The following is a 27027-nucleotide window of genomic DNA, read 5'->3' as shown; positions in this document are numbered from 1 at the left end:
TTCCCCCCTGGTGACTTATGTAGGCCACCGTCACCTGTTTGTCCGAAAATATGCGGACGTGATGACCCCGCAGCCCAGGTAGGAAGTGTGTTAGGGCATAACTTACTGCCAAGAGTTCCTTTTGGTTAGAGGAGGCTTCTAATTCCTGACCTCCCTAATCCCCCTGAGCCACCTTGTTGCTCATATGTGCTCCCCATCCCATGGGACTGGCATCCGTGGTAATTATGTGTGTGATTTTTATTACCCAGGGAATCCCTTTGGATAGGTTGTCTCTGTTTCCGCACCAAGCTAGGGAATGAATAGTTTTGGAGTCTAGTGTAACGTGACCTTCCAAGTGACCTCCTAATGCTAACTGGTTGGCTAATACATCCCATTGGAGATCTCTCGTATGTAGCTGTGCCCATTGGACTGCAGGCAGGCAGGCGGAGAGGGACCCTAGTAGTGACATCGCTTTTCTTAGCGTCATGGAAGGGTTCTGAATCGCTCTTGCTACCATCTGAGCAATTCCCTCTTTTTTGCGGTCAGGAAGGTAACACTCTTGGGTGTTTGAGTCCAGTGTTAGTCCTAGGAACTCCGGAACTTTGCTGGGCTCCAACCTCGATTTTTTCAGGTTCAGAAGTCAGCCGAGGTTCTGTAGAATGTTCATTACTCTGTCCCTTTGTTCCCTGCATTTTTGGGCCGAGTTACTTGCTATTAAAAAGTCATCCAAATATGGGATTATTAAAATATCCTGCTCTCTTAGGTGGGCCATCATTTCTGCTACTAGTTTCGTGAAAACTCGTGGGGCTATGGAAATTCCAAATGGCAGGGCCCTGTATTGAAACGCCTTTATCTCGCCCTCTATGGAGACCGCCAGTCTGAGGTATTTTCGGTAGTCTTTGTGGATGGGGACGTGATAGTACGCGTCGCTGAGATCTAATACTGTCATGAAGCAATGTGGGAAGAGAATTTTGGTGGTTGACTTGATTGACTCCATTTTGAATTTCTGGTTTTTGACGTAATCGATAACCTTTTTAGACTTATAATTGTCCGGAAGGTACCGTCCGGTTTGGTCACTAGAAAAAGAGGGGAGTAGAACCCTCTGCCCCTCTCCTGCAGGGGAACCTCCTGGAGGACTCTTGCTTAGTAAGCTCAGGACCTCTTTTTCGAGAGCTTTTTGTTCTCGTATTGAAGATCTTAGTGGAGTTACCACGTATTTTTGAGGTGGGAGAGAGAGAAAGTCTATCCTCAGGCCTGGTCCTATCAGATTTAATAACCAAGGGTTGTTCAATATTTTCCTCCAGGCTGAGAGAAAAAAGCTTAGCCTCCATCCCACCCTGGGCAAACAGTCACTTGGAGGGTTTCTTGTCTCGGGACGAGTTACCGAAGAAGAACCCCCTATCTCTCCTTCTGTCATTCCATTTCTGTTCTCTCGGGGGTCTCCTCTGAAAAAACTTTTTGTTACGAAAGGACCTTTTAAAGCCTGTAGGACCCAGGTTTGGGAATCCCTTCTTTTTATCCCCTGCCTTTTGGAGGATGTCATCCAGTGTCTCTCCGAATAGGAATTTTCCTTTGCAGGGGATCGAGCATAGCTTCATCTTAGTCTGTAAGTCCCGTGGCCAACATTTGAGCCACAGCGCTCTTCAGGCTGCGTTTGACAGGGCTGCCGCCTTGGATGACAACCTCACTGAATCAGCTGATGAGTCTGCTAAGAAGGCCGGAGCTCCCCTTATTAATGGAATGGACTCCAGGATCTTCTCCCTGGGTGTACCTTCCCTTAACTGTTTCTCTAGTTGATCCACCCATACCATGAGGGCTCTGGAGGTACATGTTGCCGCTATGGCTGGCCTAAGATTTCCCCCCGCTGATTCCCAAGTGCCCTTGAGGAAGGTATCGGCCTTTTTATCTAAGGGGTCTTTTAGAGTGCCCATGTCCTCAAAGGGGAGTGGAAATTTTTTTGAGGCCTTGGCGACCGCTACGTCTAGTTTCGAGGCTTTGTCCCAAGACGTGGACGCCTCCTCATCGAATGGATATTTCCTCTTAAGGGAAGGGACCGTGGAGTTTTTCCTATCCGTTCTTTCCCATTCTTTTTTTATCAGGCCCTGTACATTTTCGTTTAGCAGGAACACTCTGCGTTTCTTTTGGCCCAGTCCCCCAAACATTATGTCCTGGACTGATCTATCAGGCCGAGGGTCTGCCACCCCCATGGTAGACCTAACTGTCTTTACTAACATGTCTACCTCATCTAGGGGAAAACAGTGACGGCCCCCCGTTTCTTCGTCTGAGGATGACGAGTCGGTGTCCGAAGTCTGTGAGGTAACCTCCCCTGACGTCGAGATCTCTGACTGAGAACCCGCTACTACATCCCTCTTTTTAGCTTTCCCTCTTTGTTTTAGGGATGAAAGGGCACTCTGAAACTCTGATCGGATTACAGCTCTTAGATCCCAGAGAACTTCCTGTACGCAGGATTCGCAGAGCTTTTTATCCCAAGAGACTGGTAGGGCTCTGCTACAGGTGGGGCATTCCCTGTTTTTTGTTTTTTTCTTTCTTCTTTCCCTAATAAGGGAAAGAAGTCTATTACAATGGGGAACATTCACGTAGATCACTCACTCAGGTATGCGCGGTTGAAGGTACTGGTTCAGGAGGTGGATTCAGGTCCCTCACGGGCTGATCCAAGGATGGCGACTTGCTCCTCGCAGCCGACCTGCTGCGCTGCGTGGAGTGGCTACTGGACTGGCCCTCGCGTTTGTCCTTCTTTTGCCGGTGATGGTGGTGTTGCTGCTGCCTGTGCTGCTGCTTAGTCTGCTGCTCGGGCTGCTCCTCTTGCTGGTCGCTATCCTCCATACTTACAGGACCCTTCCAGCAAGGAGTGGTTCTAGCGCTACCTTTTTCAAATTTCCCGGCGCATGACGTCACTTCCTCTCCCAGCCTGCACCGCTCTCTGCCTCGGGGAGCGCACAGTGCGCATGCGCCGACCGCGGGGACCCGGAAGTCATCTTATCCATTTCCGGGGCAGCGCCATATTGGTACACCTCTGCCCCGCGTGTCCCGGGTCTCCCCCAGCCTCCTTTCCGGAGCGGCAGCTTGGTCCTCTCCACCCCAGTCACCCTGTCGAGCCCGTCTGCTGCAGCGGTGGCGGCTTCAGGAACTGACCCCGCCGCGACAGGGGCCTCCCCGCTCTCAAGATCACGGACGGGACGGCCCTGGATTCCTGAGGTAAGCTGCTGCTGCTGGTTCTATAGGTCACCCGTCAAGGACGGGAACCCAACTGGGGGCGGAGGAGAGGTGCCGCCCTTTTTATCTGTAGGTTCCTGTCCTTGATGGGCGGATCCCCTCTCTCCATGGTGCTGTCATGGGTGAGAGAAATATCTTTGCTGGATCAACGAGAGGATTATGTTTAACATTCTTCTGTCCAGCAACCAGGTTTTCGCTGAGTGCCCAGTCCTTTCTGAAATAGTGCATTTCTCGTTCATGACTGTCCCACTCACAAATGAAACAATACTTGTATATCCAAGCTGCGGTCCAAGAAGTGCAACAACTTTTAGATCACCACTTATGTTCGAGTTATATTTTCTATAATTAATGTGACTCAACAGTAACTACATATCATATGTTTCTTTTATGTGTACGGCATGTCAAATAGGTATAGAAGGCTAGATATTTCCGTTGTGTAGTAAAACAGTCTTCAGACTTAAAACTGACGAGTCAATGAACAGTCGCCATTCCTTCAGGTCATGTTCGCATTCAAGAGCACCAAACAACTCCAAGACGTTGTTGCAAAAGGTTAAACTGTCGAAATGGTTGAAAAATTGATTAAGGTCTGCTTGACGACTGCGAAAAACAGAAACTCTTGTTCCTGGTAATAAGAGATTCCGTTCTTGTAGCCTTCATCCCAATAATTCTGCCTGCCTCTTTGACAATTTCAAATCTCTGACCAAGTCACTCAGATCAGCTTGACTGAAAAGATATGGATTAGATGTAGAAGGCTCAAAGTCTGAGTCTGCAGCAGTTTCATTTTCCACTGACATTGTTAGTTCATCTTCGTCGTCCTCCATTGTCCATACTTTGGGTGGCTTTGGAACATGAAGACTTTCATCGTGTGGCACTGGTCTTATGGCTGAAGGAAGATTAGGATATTCTGTTGATTTCTTGTTCTTTGCTGAATATCCTGTAACATTTGTAAGGCAGAAGTAGCAATCTGTTACATGATTTCTCTGCGCTCTCCATATCATTGGGACAGCGAACGGCATTGAAGGTCTTGATCCATTCAGCCATGCTCTAAGTATGTCAGTATTGTCTTTTGATTCCTCCCCTGCCCAGGAGATGTGGTATGCTCCGTACACGGACAGCCGAATGATTCACTGCGCCTGGGCGGAATTTTCATAAGTGCTTGCATATGTGTAGATCAGCGATTTATGTTATTTCAGTGGAAAATTCAGAATATACTGTTTCAGAAAAAGTTCATATGAGTTTTTAGAATTATAACAGATTATTATAATGTTTCGTATAATTTCTCAAAAACCTTATGTGATAGGAAAAGTTTGAAGTCATTTCTGAAATCAGCATGAAAAAATCTTACAGGAACACTCAATATTTCTAGGGATCACACAACCCCACCCCCCAAAAAAAAAAATCAGCTCCCATAGGATCCAATAGCAGAATTGGATAAGGACGGTCCATGGAGAAATGCATCCAGGTTACAGATAGCAGAACAATATATGGTCAACATTTCTTACCTCCTTCAGAGACTAATGATCCTGCCAGGATACAGTACGCCTGTAATGATAACACAAGCCTTTTACTTTCTCCAGGAAGAGACTGTCTGTCAAGAGTACAGAAAGGAGACGTCAGACTTACCCAGAGAAGAGACTCCATAGGTTGTGGATGAAGTAACCCCATGATGCCATGGTACCAAGACAGTCCGGCACCCATCATAAAAATGCCAACGCCGCTGATCAATGAGGCAATATAGCGCATATTGGTGAAACCATACCTGTGGGATTAATAAAGGCACAATTATTTGGTTCTGAATTAAAGGGCCCTGTGTTGTCAGACGGGAGCTTTTCGTAGGGTGCCTGAAACACGTTAAATGAGTGTACTGCTGTATCAGCTCTCAGAGGCAAAGTTTGGGAGGAATAGTGTATTGTGCCTAGCATTCAACTGAAAAGGACATTTGAGAAAAGTTCTGCAGGTTAGCGAGATCTCGCCAGTCTGGACAGATGCTTCAGAAATATAAACACATCTGCAGAGCGATGGCAGGAATTTACATTTCTTCCTACTACATTATTAGCTCCCTCCTACTTGTAAAACGTGCAAAGTCAATGTGTGTGACTGCTTAGTGAGCGATTAAGCGGCGTATAATGTACTTTTAATTGTTAAATTATTGTAAGAGTAAGATTCCACAATATAAATGGCATACATTCTTAAACAGATATTAGACCTGAGGGGGCTGGTGTACTTACCTTGAAAAAACCATATCAGAATGGTAATATAACCTTCAATTCAAATCACCAACCACCTAAAGCCTGGTTAGTCAGTTCCTCAACGTCCCTCCTCCCTGCAGAGAGCTCACACTGCTCAGTGCAGCCTGCAGCTGTCTGTCAGGCTGGGTGTATAGAGACTCAATACACTTGGACTCATGAGATATTTAAGTCTATAACTGGACTCATAAAATGCTCACCTTTAAAGGAACTCTGTCAGAAAAATCAACTCTCCTACGAAGTCTATATGCGCATGTAGGTCATTGGAAGCAGAATACAATGACACCTTGATATCTGTGATCCCATGTCTTATTCCAGAGAAATCCATGTGTTTCTTATATGTAAATGAGCTGTTAAGATCTATGGGGCCGGGCACTGATCTGAATGAAAATCTGCCTCCAGAGATTTTACATGAACGGGAGATACCAGTGAGAGACATGTAGGTCAGGAGAGCAAACTAAATGATTTTCTATGATGAAATCACCATTACAATTTTTCTTTTTTGTCGGTATTCAAGACCGTGCTGAACTATTGCACGCCGTTGTGTATGGTCATATTGTTTTGTGTCATTGCAAAACAACTAAAGAAATGCTGCAAAGTGCATGAATTAGGAGCAAGGCAGGAGCATTTAATAGAGTATTAGGGGAGCTTGCCCTTTTCAGTGTTTCATATAAAAAAAAAAAAAAAAAAAAAAGTAATTTCATTCTGTATATTTTTTCTAATCCTTTCCTGGCATAGGCTATTTAGATCTAATCTTATTACTTTAATGTTATGCACCACAGCTGCTGATGAAATTGATTTAATCCCTTTTTTTAATGCATTCAGATGTTTAATGAACAGGGGTAGTGTTTAAATATTCGCTGAATACCATCCTGAATTTAATTCCTCTTGTCGTTCGGAGTAATTTCAGATATGTTTTGATACATGAAATACATTTTCATATTTACAATTTTGCAGCATTTAGAAGTCCAAAAAGCTGGTAATTATTATCTGGGAGCAGGCAAATTGTGCTTCCTATGCAAAGATGCGTTGTAGGAGGGCGGTTATTTGGCAGGTGTAAGGTGCGGAGGTGCGTTCCTGTCCTTTGCAGAGCATTGCACTACACGCACATATACACCAGCTAATGTATACACAGCTCAAAGACGAGAAAGTGTATGCATATTGAAATACAGAAAATATACAAATGCTTGGTAAAACCCTAAAACGATACATATTTTTTCCCTTTTTATTTTTGTACATGGAATGTCTCCCATGGATCCCAACATGGCTTATTTCATTACTATTCCTATTGGGTGAATTACCGTAATTGAAAACTACCCGGTACAGAAAAAAAATCATGCACTTTCAGCATTGTAGGTATTGAGCAAATGATTCTAGTTACAGTGTCCCAGCAACAAGCCATGACTGACTGCAGCGGTAACACAATGGGATGTTACATCACGCTACTATTTAGTGAGAGCAGAGGACCAGTGTCATAAAGCAGTCTTTTCAGAGGAGGAGTTGTCACTACATTTCTCAATAGGAACTGCATACATTATTAAATAATCACTTAGACCTGATGAAGCTAGTGTACATGTTTTATATTTAGGTTTTACCACTTGAAAGGGGATCACGGATTTAGCAAATACAAGTTAGGCAATGTTTTTTGTTGCATTTTTTTTCTGACTCACCGATCCAAGCTACAAGCACCTCTTGTCTAAAGGTGCGCCACTGCTGCTTGGAGAATCCTTCTACCCAGGCTCTCATCTGCCGAAGCCTGAGTATGGACATTGTAATGTTTAGTAAACGTGTGTAGGCTGGACCAGGTTGCTGCCTTGCAAACCTGTTCCGCCGAAGCCTGGTGTCGAAGCGCCCACTGCCCGAGTAGAGTGTGCTCTGATCCCTGCTGGAATCGGCACGCCCCTGACGCGGTAGGATTCCTGAATAACAAAACGAATCCATCTGACAATGGTCGATTTTGAAGCAGCGAGTCCCTTCCTGCGACCCTCAGGGAGCACGAACAGCGCGTCTGACTGATGAAAGGGTGCCGTCCGCGACACATACCTCCTGAGAGCTCTCACCAGGTCCAACGTATGAAGAGCCTTTTCCACACGGTGCACCGGTGCTGGACAGAAAGAGGGCAAGACAATATCCTCATTAATATGAAACAAGGAAACGACCTTTGGTAAAAAAGGAGGAGCTGGTCTAAGAACCACCTTGTCTTTGTAAAATGTCAGGAACGGGGCTCGGCAAGATAATGCTGCCAGCTCCGAGACCCTCCTGATTGATGTTATGGCTACCAGAAATACCACCTTCCAGGAAAGGTATGACAAAGAGACATCCTGCAGCGGCTCAAATGGAGCTTCCTGCAGAACACTTAGGACCAGGTTAAGGTCCCAGGCGTCCATAGGTGCCTTATAGGGAGGTACCAAGTGGGAGACCCCCTGGATGAAAGTCTTAACCTGCAAGTTGGTAGCAATCCTGGGCTGAAAGAGGACGGATAAAGCCGATATCTGTCTTCTGAGAGAACTGGGAGCCAAGCCTGAGTCTAAACCAGACTGGAGAAAAGCCAAGATATTAGGGATGGAGAATCTCAGTGGCGAACAACTGTTGCCCCGGCACCATGCAAAGAAAATCTTCCAGGTGTGGCGGTAAACTCGTGCCGAGGTAGGCTTTCGGGCGCTAACCATTGTAGCAACCACCTTGCGCCTGAACCCCGCCTGCATCAAAATGCAGGATTCAACAGCCAAGCCGTCAAACACAGGGCCCCTGAGTTTGGGTGGCAGATCGGCCCTTGAGACAGTAGATCTGGGCGCTCTGGCAGGCGCCATGGCACGTCGACGAGCAGCTGCACTAGATCTGCGTACCATGCCCGACGAGGCCAGTCTGGGGCCAGCAGAATCACTGCCACCCCCTCTGCCTTGATTTTCTTGATGACTCTCGGAAGCATAGGCAGTGGGGGAAACAGGTATGGGAGGCGAAACTGATTCCATGGCAGAACCAGCGCATCCATGGCGATTGCCTGCGGGTCCCGGGACCGCGCGACGAACATGGACACCTTGGCGTTCACCCTGGACGCCATCAGATCCACATCCGGAGTTCCCCACCGTTGGCAAATCTGCTGAAAAACCTCTGGGTGAAGTGACCATTCTCCGGACGCAAGCCCCTGCCGGCTGAGAAAGCCTGCCGCACAGTTCTCTACCCCCGGGATTTGGACCGCCGATATCAGCGAGCGGGTCCTCTCGGCCCAGCGAAGCACGTGCCCTACTTCGCGCATGGTTTCCCTGCTGCGGGCGCCCCCCTGGTGATTTATGTAAGCCACCGCCGTGGCGTTGTCGGACTGAATCCGGACGGGGCGGCCTGCTAGAAGGTGATTGCATCGATGCAGAGTCAGCCGGATCGCCCTTATCTCCAACAAGTTGATCGGGAGGGCTGCCTCCTGCGGTGATTACCGTCCCTGGGACGTGTGGTGGCGAAAAACCACTCCCCAGCCGAAAAGGCTGGCGTCGGTTGTGACCACTATCCACTGATCTGGGGGGGAAGGGTTTCCCCTGAAGCAGGGAGGAACTGATTGTCCACCACTCTAGTGACTGCCTGACCTGAGAGGACAACCGGCACCTATGATCAAACATGAAAGGGTTCTTGTCCCAGGCTGACAAGAGGGCGTGCTGCAGGGGACGGAGATGAAACTGGGCGAACAGGATCGCTTCCATCGCTGCCACCATTTTCCCCAGAATCCTCATGCCGAAACGGATGGTGTGAGGGACTGGTTGGCGCAGTACTCGCACCCCCTGCCGGAGGGCTAGGGCCTTGTCTCGAGGGAGACTTACCAACCCTCGAAGGTCATCCCTAAAAAGGAAATTCTCTGAGCTGGAACAAGGGATGACTTCTTTACAATGACCAACCACCCTAAGCGGGCAAGAGTATCTAGCGTAATGCTGACACTTTCCTCACATGCCTGCCTTGAAGGGGCTTTGACCAAGAGGTCGTCTAAGTAGGGGAATACTACTATGCCCTGGGAGTGCAGGATGGCCATGGGGACTGCCATGATCTTTGTGAACACTCTGGGGGCCGTGGCTAGCCCGAAGGCCAGCACTGCAAACTGAAAACGTAGACCATTGATGACGAAGCGTAGAAACCTTTGATGCGGAGGGAAAATGGGAATATGTAGATAGGCGTCCTGGATATTGATAGAGGCCAAATACTCTCCCTGCCTCATAACCGCTATGACTGAACGGAGAGATTCCATCCGGAAATGTCTGATCCTGATAAATCTGTTCAGGAACTTTAGATCCAAAACGGACCTGACCGTTCTGTCCTTTTTGGGAACTGCAAACAGGTTGGAATAGAAGTCCTGCGCCTTTTCGCTTTCCGGTACTGGAATGATAACTCCGTTGTGAGAGAGCGAATCGATGGCTTCTAGTAGAGTCCTTGCCCGGGTATCCACTTTGGGAAGCCGGGAAAGAAAAAATCGTCTTGGGGGTACCTGACAAATGCTATCTTGTGCCCTGTGGACACCAGCTCTCTCACCCATGCGTCGTGCGTGAGATTGAGCCAGTCGTGGTGAAACCGGAGTAGGCGGCCGCCTACCCCGCTGGTGCCGCCTGACAAATGTCCCGAGTCATTTGGCTGAAGATCTTTGGGACCTGGATCCCCTCGACCTAGACTGGTTAGCACGCATCCTCCCCAATGGGTTGGCTCTATATGAGACCTGTCGGTCCCTATTGTGATTGGGACGCCCTGATGCGGCAGAGTTGGCCGCTGTCGTCCACCCGGGGTTGCTAAAAGTCCGAAATCGCAACTGCAACTGGTGACGAAACGGCGGCTTGGCCTTTTGCTGAGGAAGAAAGACGCTCTTGCCTCCTGTGGAGTCGGAGATGAGCTGATCTCTAGCCGCTCTCCGAACAGGCGGCCACACTGGTAAGGTAGCGCTGTCAAGGACTTTTTTGAGGCTGAATCAGCCCACCATGTCCTTAACCATAGTGCTCTCCTAATGGAGATTGCATTTGCGGCTGCAAGTGCCGAGCAGTTGGCCGCATCTAAAGATGCATTAATCAAGTAGTCCGCCGCAATGGCTATCTGATTCGGGATTTCTGATACTTCCGCTGGTAGGCCTAGGTCCTGCAAGGCTCTATTCAAAGTTTCTGACCAAGAAATCATGGCCTTGGCTACCCACGTTGCTGCGAACAAGGGAGAAAGCACTGATCTTGATGCCTCAAACACTGAGCGAGCCAAGTTCTCTATGAGACGATCAGTGGGATCCTTAATGGAAGAACCACTAGGCACAGATAGTAAAGTTTTTGTAGCCAAGCGCGACACCGGTGGGTCCACCGTTGGGGATTCCGTCCACTTTTTACGGAGATCCGGGGGAAAAGGGTACTTCGCCTCGAGTGCCCTCTGACCCGAGAACCGCCTGTCCGGCCGTTCTCTGTGTTTTTGCACTATGTCCTCAAATTCAGGGTGAGTGCAAAATACTCTATGGGGATGCCTGACATGCTTAAATGACACATTATGGCCCGCAGCCAGAGTGGAATCATCCTCAATCCCCAGAGTCTGGTTGACGGCTTCTATGAGACTGTCAACCGTTTCCTGACCACTTGGCGTATCTAGGTCCAGGGGCATATCCGAGTCGTAGTCCGAGCTTTGTTCGATATCGACTGCTGGCGACGGGGAGCAAGAAGCAGAGCTCACGGATGCCGAGGCACCGGATGGACTGGGAGACGCCGTGTGTGTTCGTTTCCCCCAGGTCTGCCTGGAGTTAGAGCGGCCCCTGCAGGCTGGAGGCTCCTATGAGGTAGAGAATCCCTCTAAGACAGGTGAGCCACTGTCCCTGCCCCTATCTGGGGCCCGAAGGGACTCAATTGCTCTCATAAGTGACGCCATAGATTGCGACAGTGATAACGCCCATTCCGGGGGACCTGTTACACTGGGCTCGGTCGAAGGGGAGGGCTCCTGAGCGCGTTCGGACTCGCAGGCTTCGCATACCCGTTTGGTCTGCGCCTGCGAAAAAGCCGACTGACCGGAGATGCATGCAGCGTATAGGAACGTACGTGTCTTAGATTTTCTTGACATGCTGTACCTGTCAGGTCTCCGTGCTGACAAAAAAAATAAAACTGCCGGGGGAGGGCGTCCTTTGTTCCTGATAGCGCGGCCTGTCTGTGGGGCTGGGGGCAGGGCTGTGGAGTCGGAGTTAGTTTTGGTTGGAGTCGGAGTCGGTAGAAATGTACCGACTCCAGCTTTAAAAAAAAATTTATTAATATTTCATAATTGAACTTTCATATGAATTTTAAAAATGTTACTCAAATATATATGTTCTATCAAACTATGAACAGTGATAAGCAGTTCTGCTGGAGATAGAGACATTTCTTACTTCTTGTGTGTCACTGTTCTCCACTGCCCTTATCTAATCTTATACTTGGTTAACCTCATGCTGCCCCAACCCCCCTACTTACAATGTATGAAACTGAAAGTGAAAATGTGTTGCAAATTCTTAGTAGTAAAGCTCCTCCTCTAGATCATACTAGGTTCCAAGCATCTCACAGCTGCCTGCTACTCAGAAGAGGAAGACTGTAAGAAGTATTATCCTTTCAACAAACTTTGCATCAGTTAACTGTGAGTACATGAGGAATAATAACAGTATTACTGACCACTATATCAGTTGTACGACCTGGCAATAATTTTGTACAATTGTTTTTAGGAAAAACAATTGTCATTTGGATTGTGAATGCAGAATTAAAAACCTGAGAATGTCAAAGAAAAAATCACATTAAATCAGCTGTATTTGAACATTTCACCATCACTCAAGATAGAAAACATTATGTCTGTCAGTGTATGACAAATGATCCAGACGAAAACAAATGCTGTGAAGCCGAGATGAGTGCATATTCAGGCAAAGATAAAAATGCTCCTACCAGAGCTTCTAATCTAAAGAGACATTTACAGCACTTTCATCCAGAAGTACTGAAAACAGTGGATGAGAAAGACTGCATCCAAACCAATGAACCAGTGCCCAGCTCTTCCAGCCAAACAAAGGAGCAGAGAACTTTGCAGCCATCAGTTGCAAGATATTTTGTCAGTGACAAAGTTACTGTGACAATGACAGTAGATACATTTAAAAAACAGATCATAGAGCTTGTTGTAAAGGATAGTGTGCCTATTTCATTATTTTCACGACCAGCTTTTATGTGTCTGAATGGGGAAATGGCCCGCAAGCTTGGTGTTTCTCTGGAGAGAGAGAGTATTAGAAAATTAGTAATCGAAGAAGCTTTTAAACAAAAGGAAGAACTTAAAAAAAACTCTCAAGGGACGCTTTCTGTTTCTTAAAATGGATGCCTGCACACGTCACAGAGTGAACTATTTTGCCATCAATGTCCGATTTGTTTGTGACAACAATTAAATAGTTACCAAGACATTGGCAGTAAAAGACACCAAAGCTCATCACACCAGTGAGTTTCTCCAGGTCTTGGTGGAAAAGGTTCTGCAAGACTATGAACTTAAAAAAGAGCAAGTTCTTTCTGTCGTAACTGACAATGCTTCAAATATGATAAGTACTATTAAGCTAATGAATGAGAGTAATGATGGTGACCAGCAGCTAGAAGAACATTCTGGGTCCACAGACACAGAAATGTTTGAAATAGAGGAACACAGTATTGTAACTGAGGAGCAAACTGAAGTTGCTTCAGATGAACAGCAACATGATAGTTTAGATAATCTTGTTGAAACTGTGTCAATATGTTCTTTCATTCATCACATGCGCTGTGTTGTGCATACGCTACAGCTGGCTATAAGAGACAGTCTGCAAGAAGGACATGCTGCTGCACTGATTGGCAAGGTGAGAAAATTGGCTACTGTTGCCAGAACCCCTAAAGTTGACTCAATTTTGAAGAGACGTGCTGGAAAAGGGGCAATTATTGATCAAGCCACACGATGGGGCAGTACTTACTTAATGATTCAGCGCTTGGTTGAACTGAAAACCTTTCTTGTAGACATGGCTAACCCTCAACTGACGCTAAATGAAAGTCAGTGGAATCAGGTGACTGAGCTGGAAAAATTGCTAGAGCACCCATTTACAGTGACTAAAAAATTACAAGCAGAGGACTTAACTCCAGGTATTTTCTTAAAGGAGTGGAAGAACCTGATGTTTCGCCTGTCCCAAAGAGGAGGGTTAATTGCAAGTGGCATTGCTACATCAATGAAACGGAGAGAGGAGCTACTATTACAAAATAACATTCTTTTGGCAGCTGTTTATGCAGACCCAATGCATCGGATTCTTCTAAATGATCAACAGCTAAGTAAAGGAAAAGAAGCTCTGTTTGAAATAGCAGTAAGGATGAAAGGGTTGCAGAACAGTCAGGAGGAACAAGAAGAATTTGGTTGTCCTGCCACATCTTCACCCTCATTATCAACTGATGAAGAATTTAATTTCGAAAAATATTTGGATCACAAGGACCGTGCAAAGCGTTCCCGCATAGAAGAGTCATCCCCATCAAGGAACACAGCCAGTACATTTCAGCAGAATTTTTCATGTGCACTAAAAGAAATTGAGAAATTTGACCGTTCATCAAAAATAACAGTGCAACAAGCGATTCCTCTGTATCCTGACATTGTCAGAGATGTTGCCCGAGTGGTTACTGCTTTGCCACCAACACAAGTTAGTGTAGAGAGGTTGTTCTCTGCTCTCAAAATAATTAGATCAGATTTGAGGGCATCCATGAAGGAGGATCTGACAGAGGCAATACTTTTTGTGAGGACAAATTTATAGATTTCTTCTTATTAACTGCATAAAAGTGTTTATTGCATATTTACTTACAGTTTAGAAAAGTTTATAAAAGTTATTTGCTATATTCTAATTGTATTCTAATAAATGTAGTTTTTGCTCTAAGTGGTCTGATTACTTATATGATGGTGAGAAACTGAATAAGCACGATGTTTAACCCCTTTCTGCCATCCGACGTACTATCCCGTCCATGGGACCTGGGCCCCTATGCCCATGGACGGGATAGTACGTCGGCGCGATCAGCTGCGCCCACGTGGTGAGCGCCGCTGATCGCGGCCGGGTGTCAGCTGATTATCACAGCTGACACCCGGCACAATGTGTCAGGGGCGGTCACGGACCGCCCCCGACACGTTAACCCCTTGCACACCGCGATCAAACATGATCGCGGTGTACCGGGGGTTAAAGGGAAGCATCGGCAGGGAGGGGGCTCCGTGCTTCCCTGAGCCCCCCACGGCAGCGCAATGTGCAGCGCTGCTGCGGGGGGCTCCTTTCCTCCAGGCCCCCGAATCCAAGATTTAATAAAGTTAAAAAAAAAATAAAAAAAGTGTTAAAATAATTAAAAAAAAAAAAATCGCCAAATAAATTAGAAAAAATAAAAAATATTCCCCCAATAAATCCATTTTTTGGAAATAATAAAAAAAAAAAAACAATAAAAGTACACATATTAGGTATCGCCGCGTCTGTAATGACCCGCCCTATAAAACTGTCCCATTAGTTAACCCCTTTAGCGAACCCCTTAAAAAATAAAAATAAAAAATGAAGCAAAAAATAATGATTTATCATCATACCGCCAAACAAAAAGTGTAATAACGCGCGATCAAAAAGACGCATATAAATATCCATGGTACCGCTGAAAACGTCATCTTGTCCCGCAAAAAACGAACCGCCACACAGCATCATCAGCGAAAAAATAAAAAAGTTATAGCTCGCAGAATAAAGCGATGCAAAAATAATTATTTTTTATATAAAATAGTTTTCATTGCATAAAACCGACAAAAACATAAAAAAAGACCTAAATGAGGTATCGCTGTAACCGTACTGACCCGAAGAATAAAACCGCTTTATCAATTTTACCGCACGCGGAACGGTGTAAACGCACCCCCCCAAAAGAAATTCATGAAACGCTGGTTTTTGTTCATTCTGCGTCCCAAAAATAGGAATAAAAAGCGATCAAAAAATGTCACGTGCCCGAAAATGGTACCAATAAAAACGTCAACTCGTCCCGCAAAAAATAAGACCTCACATGATTCGGTGGGTCAAAATACGGAAAAATTATAGCTCTCAATATGTGGTGATGCAAAAACTATTTTTACAATAAAAAGCGTCTTTTAGCGTATGACAGCTGCCAAATATAAAAACCGCCATAAATAGTAAATCAAACCCCCCGATATCACCCCCTTAGTTAGGGAAAAATAATAAAATTAAAAAAAAAAAAGTATTTATCTCCATTTTCCCATTAGGGTTAGGGTAAGGCTGTGTGCACACGCTGCGGATTCTGTAAAATCCGCAGGTGAAACCGCAGGTGAAAAGACCTGCGGTTTTACCTGCGGATTGCTCTGCGGTTTTGTCCTGCGGTTTTTCATCTCCTCAATAGAGGAGATGGCAAACCGCAGGAGAATCCGCAGAAAGAATTGACAGCAAAATCCGCAGTGTGTGCACACAGCCTTAGGGTTAGGGCTAGGGTTAGGGCTAGGGTTGGGGCTAGGGTTGGGGCTAGGGTTGGGGCTAGGGTTGGGGCTAGGGTTGGGGCTAGGGTTGGGGCTAGGGTTGGGGCTAGGGTTGGGGCTAGGGTTGGGGCTAGGGTTGGGGCTAGGGTTGGGGCTAGGGTTGGGGCTAGGGTTGGGGCTAGGGCTAGGGTTAGGGCTAGGGTTAGGGCTAGGGTTAGGGCTAGGGTTAGGGCTAGGGTTAGGGGTGTGTTGGGGTTAGGGTTGGAGTTATAATTGGGGGTTTCCACTGTTTGGGCACATCAGGGGCTCTCCAAATGCAACATGGCGTCTGATCTCAATTCCAGCCAATTCTGAGTTGAAAAAGTCAAATGGTGCTCCTTCCCTTCCAAGCTCTGCCATGCGCCCAAACAGTGTTTTACCCCCACATGTAGGGTATCAGCCTACTCAGGACAAATTGCAAAACAATTTTTGGGGTCCAATTTCTCCTGTTACCCTTAGGAAAATAAAAAATTGGGGGCAAAAATATCATTTTTGTGGAAAAAAATGATTTTTTTATTTTCACGTCCGAGTGTTATAAACTTCTGTGAAGCACTTGGGGGTTCAAAGTGCTCACCACACATCTAGATAAGTTCCGTGGGGGGTCTAGTGTCCAAAATGGGGTCACTTGTGGGGAGTTTCAATAGTTTAGGTACATCAGGGGCTCTCCAAACGCACATGACACCCGCAGACCATTCCATCAAAGTCTGCATTCCAAAACGTCACTGCTTCCCTTCCGAGCCCTGACGTGTGTCCATACAGTAGTTTTCTCCCACATATGGGGTATCAGCATACTCAGGACAAATTGGACAACAACTTTTGGGGTCCAATTTCTCCTGGTACCCTTGGGAAAATAAAAAAATGGTGACTAAAAGATCATGTTTGTGGAAAAAAATACGAATTTTTTATTTTCACGCCCGGGCATTATAAACTTCTGTGAAGCACTGGGGGGGTCAAAGTGCTCACCACACATCTAGATAAGTTCCTTAGGGGGTCTAGTTTCCAAAATGGTGTCATCTGTGGGGGGTTTCCACTGTTTTGGTACATCAGGAGTTTTCCAAACGCGACATGGTGTCCGATCTCAATTCCAGCCAAAAACGTCAAATGGCGCTGCTTCCCTTCCGAGCTCTGCCATGCGCCCAAATAGTGGTTTACCCCCACATGTGGGGTATCAGCGTACTCAGGACAAATTGCACAATAACTTTTAGGGTCCTGTTACCCTTGGAAAAATAAGAATTGAGGGTGAAAAGATCATTTTTGGGGAAAAAATATGATTTTTTAATTGTATGGCTTTATGTTATAAACTTCTTTGAAGCCCATGGGGGTTCAAAGTTCTCACCACACATCTAGATAAGTTCCTTAGGGGGTCTAGTTTCCAAAATGGTGTCATTTGTGGGGGGTTTCCACTGTTTTGGTACATCAGGGGTTTTCCAATCGCGACATGGTGTCCGATCTCAATTCCAGCCAAAAATGTCAAATGGCGCTGCTTCCCTTCCGAGCTCTGCCATGCGCCCAAATAGTGGTTTACCCCCACATGTGGGGTATCAGCGTACTCAGGACAAATTGCACAATAACTTTTAGGGTCCTGTTACCCTTGGAAAAATAAGAATTGAGGGTGAAAAGATCATTTTTGTGGAAAAAATATGATTTTTTAATTGTACCGCTGTACGTTATAAACTTCTGTAAAGCCCTTGTGGGTTCAAAGTTCTCACCACATATCTAGATAAGTTCCTTGGGGGGTCTAGTTTCCAAAATGGGGTCACTTGTAGGGGGTTTCCACTGTTTAGGTACATCAGGGACTCTCCAAACGTGACATGGCGTCCAATCTGAATTCCTGCCAATTTTGCATTGAAAAAGTCAAATGGCACTCCTTCCATTCTGAGCTCTGCCATGCACCGAAACAGTGGTTCCCCCCCACATATCAGGTATCTGCGTACTCAGGACAAATTGCACAATAACTTTTGCAGTCCAATTTCTCCTGTTACCCTTGGTAAAATAAAAAAATTGAACCTGAAGTATTTTTTTTATGAAAAAAAGTTAGATGTTCATTTTTTTTTTTAAATATTCAAAAAAATTCCTGTGACGCACCTAAAGGGTTAATAAACTTCTTGAATGTGGTTTTGAGCACGTTAAGGGGTGCAGTTTTTAGAATGGTGTCACTTTTGGGTATTTTCTATCATATAGACCCCTCAAAGTGGCTTCAAATGTGATGTGGTCCTAAAAATAAAATGGTGTTGTAAAAATGAGAAATCGCTGGTCAACTTTTAACCCTTATAACTTCCTAACAAAAAAAAATTTTGGTTCCAAAATTGTGCTGATGTAAAGTAAACATGTGGGAAATGTTAGATATCAAGTTTTGTGTGTGCCGTATCTCTGTGATTTAAGGGCATAAAAATTCAAAGTTGGAAAATTGCGAAATTTTCAAAATTTTCGCCAAATTTCCGTTTTTCTCACAAATAAACGCAAGTTATTTGAATGAAATTTTACCACTAACATGAAGTACAATATGTCACGAGAAAACAATGTCAGAATCACCGGGATCCATGGAAGCGTTCCAGAGTTATGACCTCATAAATGTACAGTGGTCAGAATTGTAAAAATTGGCCCGGTCATGAACGTGCAAACCACCCTTGGGGGTGAAGGGGTTAATATTTTACAACAGTAAATTTGTTGTTATGAATTGGCCATTTATGAAGGAGTCGGAGTCGGAGCCGGAGTCGGAGCCTGATAAAATCCAGGAGTCGGAGTCGCAACTGTGGCTTACCGACTCCACAGCCCTGGCTGGGGGGCAGCACTTACCCCAGTCCTGTGTGCCCTGTGTCCTCAGCGTGCAAGGCGCCACTTTAATCTGTGCGTCACTACTGCAGGCTGGCCCCCGGAAGAAAAAGAAGGATCCTGGGGGCGGTCTTTTCTTTGCGGCCTAGTTCCGGCCTAAAGCCGGGGACTAAATTTCCTCAGGCGCCCACCCCGGCTACCAGGGGCGGGGACTAGTGCTGGCTGAAGCCGGGGCCTCGATTTATTCCTCCATCCGCCCTGGGGGGGGGGGGCGAAACCGCCGGACCTCCAAAAACGCTCCGGAACCGGATCCCTGAACGCCGCAGGAGCCCTTCCTGGCCATCATTCCTCAGGTAGAGGGGAGGGGGGCCCTAAACGATCAGGACGGTGCAGGCACCCTAGCTCCATCTAACCCCCTGCAGGGGTGAGGAGAGGGATCGTCCGCCACCTTGCCCCCCCCCCGCAGTCCTTAGCATTGGTGGGGCAGCGGGGCCGCGCGGACTACGCTTGTGCCTCTGTGCAGCCCAGGGTTTCAATACCCTGGGGTGGACAGGACTAAGTCCGGCATCATGTCCCACGGTGCGGGAGAGGATACGTAGAGGGACACTCACACGTGCTCGCTCTTTGTTGGTTTGGGGAGATCGGACCCCTTCGATAGGGTCGGTCGCCCGTATCTCACCTCCGTAGCCTGAAAATATCCCACGGTGCGGGAGAGGATACGTGGAGGGACACTCACACGTGCTCGCCCGTTGTTGGTTTGGGGAGATCGGACCCCTTCGATAGGGTCGGTCGCCCGTATCTCACCTCCGTAGCCTGAAAATATCCCACGGTGCGGAAGAGGATACGTGGAGGGACACTCGCACGTGCTCGCCGTTGTTGGTTTGGGGAGATCGGACCCTTTCAATAGGGTCCGTCGCCCCTGTCTTATCTTCATGGGGACAGAAAAGAAAAAAGATCAGTCTTGAGACAGACCGACATGTGCCTCCAACAGACACTAAGCAAAAACTGGTTTCCGCCTGCAATCGGGGCGAGGGTGTATACAGCGGAGGAGCCAACCTCTTTTTTACACTTAGTGTCAGCCTCCGGGCGTCAGTAGCATACACCCACAGTACCCGTGTCCCCCAATGAGACGAAGGAGAAATTATGGTTTAAACTTGGAAAAAAGAAAAAAAAAAAATCACAAAACTAAATGGGTTTCACATACTGCTGTTTCTGCTTTTTTTTCACTAAAAAAGGCAACAAAACTTGATGCCTGTATTTTTTGATGAATTTTTACACTTGCGCGTTGCTTCTATGGGTGAAAACATCACTGCCAAAACGAGATAAAAAAGCTGATGAACGGAGGGACATGCTGCAGCTTTAATAAATGCTGCAGGTTTCCAATTTAGTCAGGAAAAAAAAAAACAGTGTGTGTGCATGAGATTTCAGACACAGATTTTGACTTCCGGCCAGTCAGAACCTGCGCTCACAAGATGGTGCAGGGGGACCTGAATAGCACCGAAAACATGGATTTTTTTGAGCACTCACCGTAAAATCCTTTTCTCTGAGACGCTCATTGGGGGACACAGGTACTGTGGGTGTATGCTACTGCCGTCTGGAGGCTGACACTAAGTATACAAAAAAAAGTTAGCTCCTCCTCCGCCGCATACACCCTCGCCCCGATTGCGGGCAGAAACCAGTTTAGTGCAACAGCAGTAAGAGAACACAAAAATTAGTCTTAACGCAGAATACATATGTCTGAAAAAGGACCACCCTACCTTTTTAAAAAAGGAATTATGCTAATTAAATAAACAAGAGCCAACTGGCTATCAGGGTGGGTGCTGTGTCCCCCACTGAGCGTCTCGGAGAAAATGATTTTACGGTGAGTACTCACAAAAATCCATGTTTCTCCTTCGTCTCATTTGGGGACACAGGTACTGTGGGACGTCCTAAAGCAGTCGCTGGGTGGGAAGTCAACTCACCGATTCAAGCCGCATGCCCTCCTGTTTAAAGGTGCGCCACTGCTGCTTGGAGAATTTTTCTACCCAGGCTCGCATCTGACGAAGCCCGAGTATGCACATTGTAATGCTTAGAAAAAGTATGCAGGCTGGACCAGGTTGCCGCCTTGCACTCCTGCTCTGCCGAAGCCTGGTGCCGAAGCGGCCAAGAGGCACCCACTGCCCGAGTAGAGTGCTCCCCTATCCCTGTTGGAATCGGTGTGCCTCTAATACGGTAAGCCTCTTGAATAGTTAGACGAATCCATCCGGCTATGGTTGACCTTGAGGCTGCAAGCCCCTTCCTGCGCCCTTCGGGGATCACAAACAGCGAGTCTGTCTGGCGAAAAGGTGCTGTCCTCGACACGTACCTCCTGAGCGCTCTCACTAGGTCCAACGTGTGGAGCGCCCTTTCCACCCTATGTACTGGCGCTGGACAAAATGAAGGCAGAACAATGTCCTCATTAATGTGGAAAGAGGACACGACCTTCGGCAGAAAGGGGGGAGCTGATCGAAGGACTACCTTATCCTTGTAAAAAGTCAGAAACGGTGCTTTAAAAGATAGAGCTGCCAACTCCAAAACCCGCCTAATGGAAGTTATGGCTACCAAGAATACGACCTTCCTGGAAAGATATAATGAAACTTCTTGTAACGGCTCAAAAGGAGCTTCCTGCAGGACACCCAGGACCAGGTTAAGATCCCATGAATCTATGGGTACTCCATAGGGGGACACCAACGAAAGAAAACCTTCCAAGTGTGATGGTAAATTCTCGCCGAGGAAGGCTTCCGGGCGCTAACCATTGTAGCAACCACTTCACGCTCAAACCCCTCCTGGGTCAGAATCCAAGATTCAACGGCCATGCCGTCAAACACAGGGCCCCTGAGTTCGGGTGGCAGATCGGCCCCTGAGACAGTAAGTCTGGCCGTTCCGGTAGACGCCAAGGAACGTCTGCGAGGAACTGCACCAGATCCGCGTACCATGCCCTCCGGGGCCAGTCTGGGGCCAGCAGAATTCCCACAACCCCCTCTGCCTCGATTTTTCTGATGACCCTCGGAAGCAGTGACAGCGGGGGAAACAGGTATGGGAGCCGAAACTGGCTCCACGGTAGGACCAACGCATCCCACTGCGATTGCTCGCGGGTCTTGAGACCGAGCGACAAACACGGCTACATTGGCGTTTTCCCTGGAGGCCATCAGATCCACTTCCAGAGTCCCCCACCGTTGGCAAATCTGCTGGAGGACCTCGGGGTGCAGGGACCATTCTCCGGCCGCGACACCCTGCCGGGTTAGGAAATCTTCTGCCCAATTTTCCACGCCTGGTATGTGGACTGCTGAGATTACCGAGTGGTTCCCCTCGGCCCAGCGTAGTACATGCTCTATCTCGCGCATGGTTGCCCTGCTGCGCGTGCCTCCCTGGTGATTCACGTACGCCACCGCCGTGGCGTTGTCCAATTGAATCCGGACCGGACGCCCTGCTAGAAAGCGCTGGAAATTCTGCAGTGCCAACCGCACCGCTCGAATCTCCAACAAGTTGATCAGGAGGCGCCTCTCCTGATGCGACCATTGCCCCTGAGCAGTGTGATGGCGGAAAACTGCTCCCCAACCGAGAAGACTCGCATCGGTTGTGATCACCAACCACTGATCTGGGGGAAAGGGCTTCCCCTGAAGAAGAGAGGAGTCGCGCGTCCACCACTGAAGTGACCGTCTGACTCGAGAGGACAACCTGCACTGATGATCGAGCGTGAATGGACTCTTGTCCCAAGATGTCAAGAGAGCGTGCTGCAGGGGACGAAGATGAAACTTGGCAAATGGAATCGCTTCCATTGCCGCCACCATCCTCCCTAGAACCCTCATCCCGAATCGAATGGTGTGAGGGCCTGGTCGTTGAAGACTCCGAACTCCCTTGTCCCGAGGGAGAATTACCAACCCTCGGGAGGTGTCGAAAATCATCCCTAGGAATGAGATCCTCTGAGCTGGGACAAGGGACGACTTTTTCACGTTGACCAGCAATCCTAGGCGAGACAGGGTATCCAGCGTGATGCTGACATTTTCCTCGCATGCCCGAAAGGATGGGCCCTTCACTAAGAGGTCGTCTAAGTACGGTAAAACCACTATGCCCCGAGAATGTAGAATGGCCATGACGACCGCCATTACCTTCGTGAACACTCTGGGGGCGGTGGCCAACCCAAAAGGCAGAGCCACAAATTGGAAATGCCGACCATCGATTGCAAAACGTAGGAATCTTTGATGCGGGGGAAAAATAGGGACGTGCAGGTAAGCATCCTGGACATCGATCGAGGCCAAGTATTCTCCCTGCTCCATGGATGATACGACTGAACGGAGAGATTCCATTCGAAAGTGCCTGATTCTGATGAACCTGTTCAGGAGCTTTAAGTCCAGAACCGGCCTTACTGTCTGGTCCTTCTTGGGCACCGCGAACCGGTTGGAATAAAAACCTTGAGTCTTTTCGCACTCTGGTACAGGAACAACGAACCCGTTGCGCTGCAGCACCTTGATGGCCCCTAGCAATGCCTCAGCCCGGGATTCTGCTTTGGGCAGCCGGGAAAGAAAAAAATCATCTTGGAGGATCTCTGACAAATTCTATTTTGTACCCCGACGACACTAGTTCCGCCACCCATGCGTCGCGTGCCACTGTGACCCAAACGTGGCAGAACCTGAGTAGACGTCCGCCCACTCTGCCGTCTTCGGGTGCCGGATGCCCCGAGTCATTTCGCTGAGGGCCTCTGGGATCTGGCTCCCCTTGACCTGGGCGGGCGGCCTCGCATCCTGCCCAGCGGGTTGGCTCTATACATGACCTGACGCTCCTTGTCCTGATTGTAGCTAGCTGGGGCGGAAGAACTGGCCGCTGCCATCCACCCAGGGCTGTGAAATGCCCGAGCGTGCCTAAGGCTGACACAATGGCAGTTTAATCTTCTGTTGTGGGAGAAAGCTGCTTTTTCCCCCTTGCATCTGAGATGAGCTTGTCTAATTTTTCTCCAAATAGGCGGCTACTCTGATAAGGCAGGGAAGTCAAGGATTTCTTGGAGATCGAATCAGCCCTCCATAGCCTTAACCACAAGGCTCTCCTAATGGCGATTGCATTTGCCGCCGCTAGTGCTGCGCAATTCGCCGCATCCAAGGACGCACTGATTAAATAGTCACCTGCCATCGCGATCTGACCTGCTATCTCAGACACTTCCGTCGGCAGGTCTCTATCCTGTAGGACCTTATTTAAAGAATCTGACCATGACATCATGGCCTTGGCTACCCATGTTGCCGCAAATGAAGGAGAGAGTGCTGATCCTGATGCCTCATACACAGAGCGGCCTAAACTTTCTATGAGCCGATCCGTGGGGTCTTTAATAGAAGAACCACTAGGCACCGACAACAAAGATCTCGAGGCCAGGCGTGACACTGGGGGATCCACAACCGGAGATTCCGCCCATCTCTTACAGAGCTCTGGTGCAAACGGATATCTCGTTTCTAGCATTTTCTGGCCCGAAAAACGCTTGTCTGGACGTTCCCTGTGTCGCTGGACTATGTCCTCGAACTCTGGATGAGTGCTAAATACTCTATGCGGTCTCCTGGCCTTCTTAAAGGATACCTTATGACCTGCTGTTAGAGAGACGTCCTCCTCAATACCCAAAGTCTGATTGACCGCTTCAATGAGACTGTCTACCGTCTCCCGACACCCCGGAGTATCCAGGTCCAAGGATTCCTCCCCGTCATAACCTGAACTCTGCTCGCTCCCGGAAAATGGTGATGGTGAGCGAGACGCCGCACTCACTGATGCCGAAGCACCGGAGGGTCCTGGAGACGCAGTGTGGGTTCTCTTCCTATGCGTCTGCCTAGAGAGAGTGCGGCCCCTGCAGGCCGGAGGCTATTGTGAGGTGGATGAACAATCCCCAACAGGCGAGCCGTCATCTCTACCCCTATCCGGGGCATGAAGGGTCTCAATCGCCTTCGTAAGCGAAACCATGGACCGAGAAAGTGATAACGCCCATTCCGGGGGATCCAGACCCCTGGGCTCCATCGCACGGGAGGGCTCCTGGGCGCGTTCGGAGTCACAGGCTTCACATAATTTAATAGTCTGTGCTCGTGGGAACATAACCTCACAGGAAACGCATGCGGCATAAAGGAATGTGTGCGTTTTTCCTTTCCCAGACATAATGCTGCTTAGGCCCACTCTTATGAAAGTTCGAGGGGAAAGGAGGAGGAAGGTAACCCTTAAATGCACGTAGCGTAGCTCCGGGACGGGGTCGCACTTACCCTGCTCCAGTGTGTCCCCCCCGCGCTCCTGGGTCTGCCTCTGATGCGCTCCTTCACCTCTGGGTAGGCTGCGAGTGTCTCTTCTGATCGCGGCCTACCCTGCTCTGAAGCCGGGGCCTCAATTTTATCCAGCGCCCGCCCTAGTCACGGGGGGCGGTGCCGGACATGACGCCGCGCCAGGGGGCGGGACCTTCCACCCACGGCCTAGGCCGAAGCCGCGGGCTAAATTAGACCCCACTAGCCGGCGATCCGGATTCCCCACGCTGCTCTCCTCCATCCGCTGGCGGCGCAGGTCCGCGGGAGAGCCTCCCGGACCCCGCCGCGCACAGGTACCCGGAGGGAGGTGGGGAGACGAGGAGGTGAGGAGAAGAGGAGGAAGAGAGGACGGAGAGAGAGGAGGAAGGGAGACGGGGGGAGGGTGGAGAATGGTGCTGCAGATCGCAGTCTGGCCCACTATGCCCGAGGAGCTACATGGCCGCCCTGATTATTGGACTCTACAGGGGGGTCCATCCTACAAAAAGGCTGCCCAGAGCCCTCCCCAGCTCCATACCTGCATCATGGCCTTGTCTACCCATCACTCGGTAGCGTCACCTGGGGTATTTGATTTTAGGACGGTGCAGGCACCCTAGCTCCGTCTGCCCTGCAGGGGCGAGGAGAGGGGCCGTCCGCCGCCATGCAGCACCGCCGTCTTGCGTTGGTGGAGCAGTGGGGGCCGCACAGACTAGTCTTGTGCCTCTATGCAAGCCCATGGTTTCAATACCTAGGGGTGGACAGGGCTAAGTCTGGCATAATGTCCCACGTCGCGGGAAAGGATACGTGGAGGGACACTCGCACGTGTTCGCCCGTTGATGGTTTTGGGAAATCAGATCCTTTCAATAGGATGCGTTGCCCCGGTCTCATTTCCATAAAATAAAAAAGAAAAATAGAAGTCTGGGGAAAAGTCCCAGATATGTCCCTCGGTGCGGGAAAGGATACGCGGAGGCGATACTCAACACGTGCTCGCCCGTTGATTGTTTGGGGAGATCGGACCCTTTCAATAGGATCCGTCGCCCCTGTCATCTCTTCATAGCAAGAAAACAACAAAAAAAAATAAAAATAGTCTGGAGAGATCCAGACTGCATGTGCCTCCATAGGACACTAAGCAAAAAACTGGTTTCCGCCCGCAATCGGGGCGAGGGTGTATGCGGCGGCAGAGGAGCTAACTTTTTTTTTGTATACTTAGCGTCAGCCTCCAGACGGCAGTAGCATACACCCACAGTACCTGTGTCCCCCAATGAGACGAAGGAGAAAAACTATGAAGACACCGTAGGGTGAGTATGACCGGGGGCAGGTGGCTTACATTTAAAGCGCCACTCGAGATGGGAAAGAAACAATCGCTGGAGTGGTGCTTTAACATTGAAGACCAATATCAGAATATCGTCATATTTCATTGCCTTGTACTCTCCTAATTTATTATGGCATATATTAAATGAGCGGAGAGACCCTCCTTCAGACTTATCAGCCAGTGCCACAGTGGGGCCAACATACTATTGTCTCCTTGACAGTGAAGCTCTTAAGGAGAATTTCACCAGTTTATTCATGTCTGAACTAAGATTAGCACCTTAATCAGCGCAAAAAACCTTTCAAAGCTCTCCTGCACTGTATGGGTCCGGTCCAATAGGAACCCATTTTGCGCTCTTTACCCCTCCTCCCGACTGCTGCTCACTGTCCTCCTGCTTTGACTGGCGTGGATGACGCCTCCTGCGTCATCCACATTGCCGGGCGAAATCTTGCACCTACACAGAGAAATCATGGCTCACTATGCTTTGCCTGACTGCAGGCAGAGCAGAAAACATAAGTACGCATGCGCTCAATCGGGCAAACAATAGTGCGCAGGTGCAAGATTTCGCCCGGCAATGATCAAGATACTCGGCCCCATCTTGTTGGAAATAAAGGTCATTTGAATTAGGCTGTTGCTGTAACTGGGGAACAACTTGATTCATTCGAATTTTGAGATACTTATCTCCTGTGACTGTTCCATATAAAAAAAAAAAAAAAAAAAGGTCCAAAAACACCAAAACTTGAAATACCACCCCAAACATTGACACCAGGCT

The 27027-nt window shown here is 48.3% G+C and overlaps 1 protein-coding gene across 3 annotated transcripts in view; it reads right to left on the bottom strand.

The window, feature by feature from the left end:
- SLC30A9 (solute carrier family 30 member 9) overlaps positions 1 to 27027 on the bottom strand; it is a 191409-nt gene that overhangs the window by 62724 nt on the left and 101658 nt on the right. For all 3 annotated transcript variants that reach the window (XM_073583422.1, XM_073583421.1, XM_073583423.1), the window contains 2 exons: positions 4837 to 4972; positions 4716 to 4755 (listed from right to left, as the gene is read on the bottom strand). In XM_073583422.1, the coding sequence (XP_073439523.1) occupies positions 4716 to 4755; positions 4837 to 4972 (176 nt within the window). The remainder of the gene's footprint in view (positions 1 to 4715; positions 4756 to 4836; positions 4973 to 27027) is intronic.

Source organism: Dendrobates tinctorius, unplaced genomic scaffold, assembly GCF_039654945.1.
Source record: "Dendrobates tinctorius isolate UK_male_01 unplaced genomic scaffold, ASM3965494v1 ptg000079l, whole genome shotgun sequence".
Classification (NCBI taxonomy): Eukaryota; Metazoa; Chordata; class Amphibia; order Anura; family Dendrobatidae; genus Dendrobates; species Dendrobates tinctorius.
Note: the sequence above shows the minus strand (reverse complement) of the source record. Positions and strands in the feature narration are given on the sequence as shown.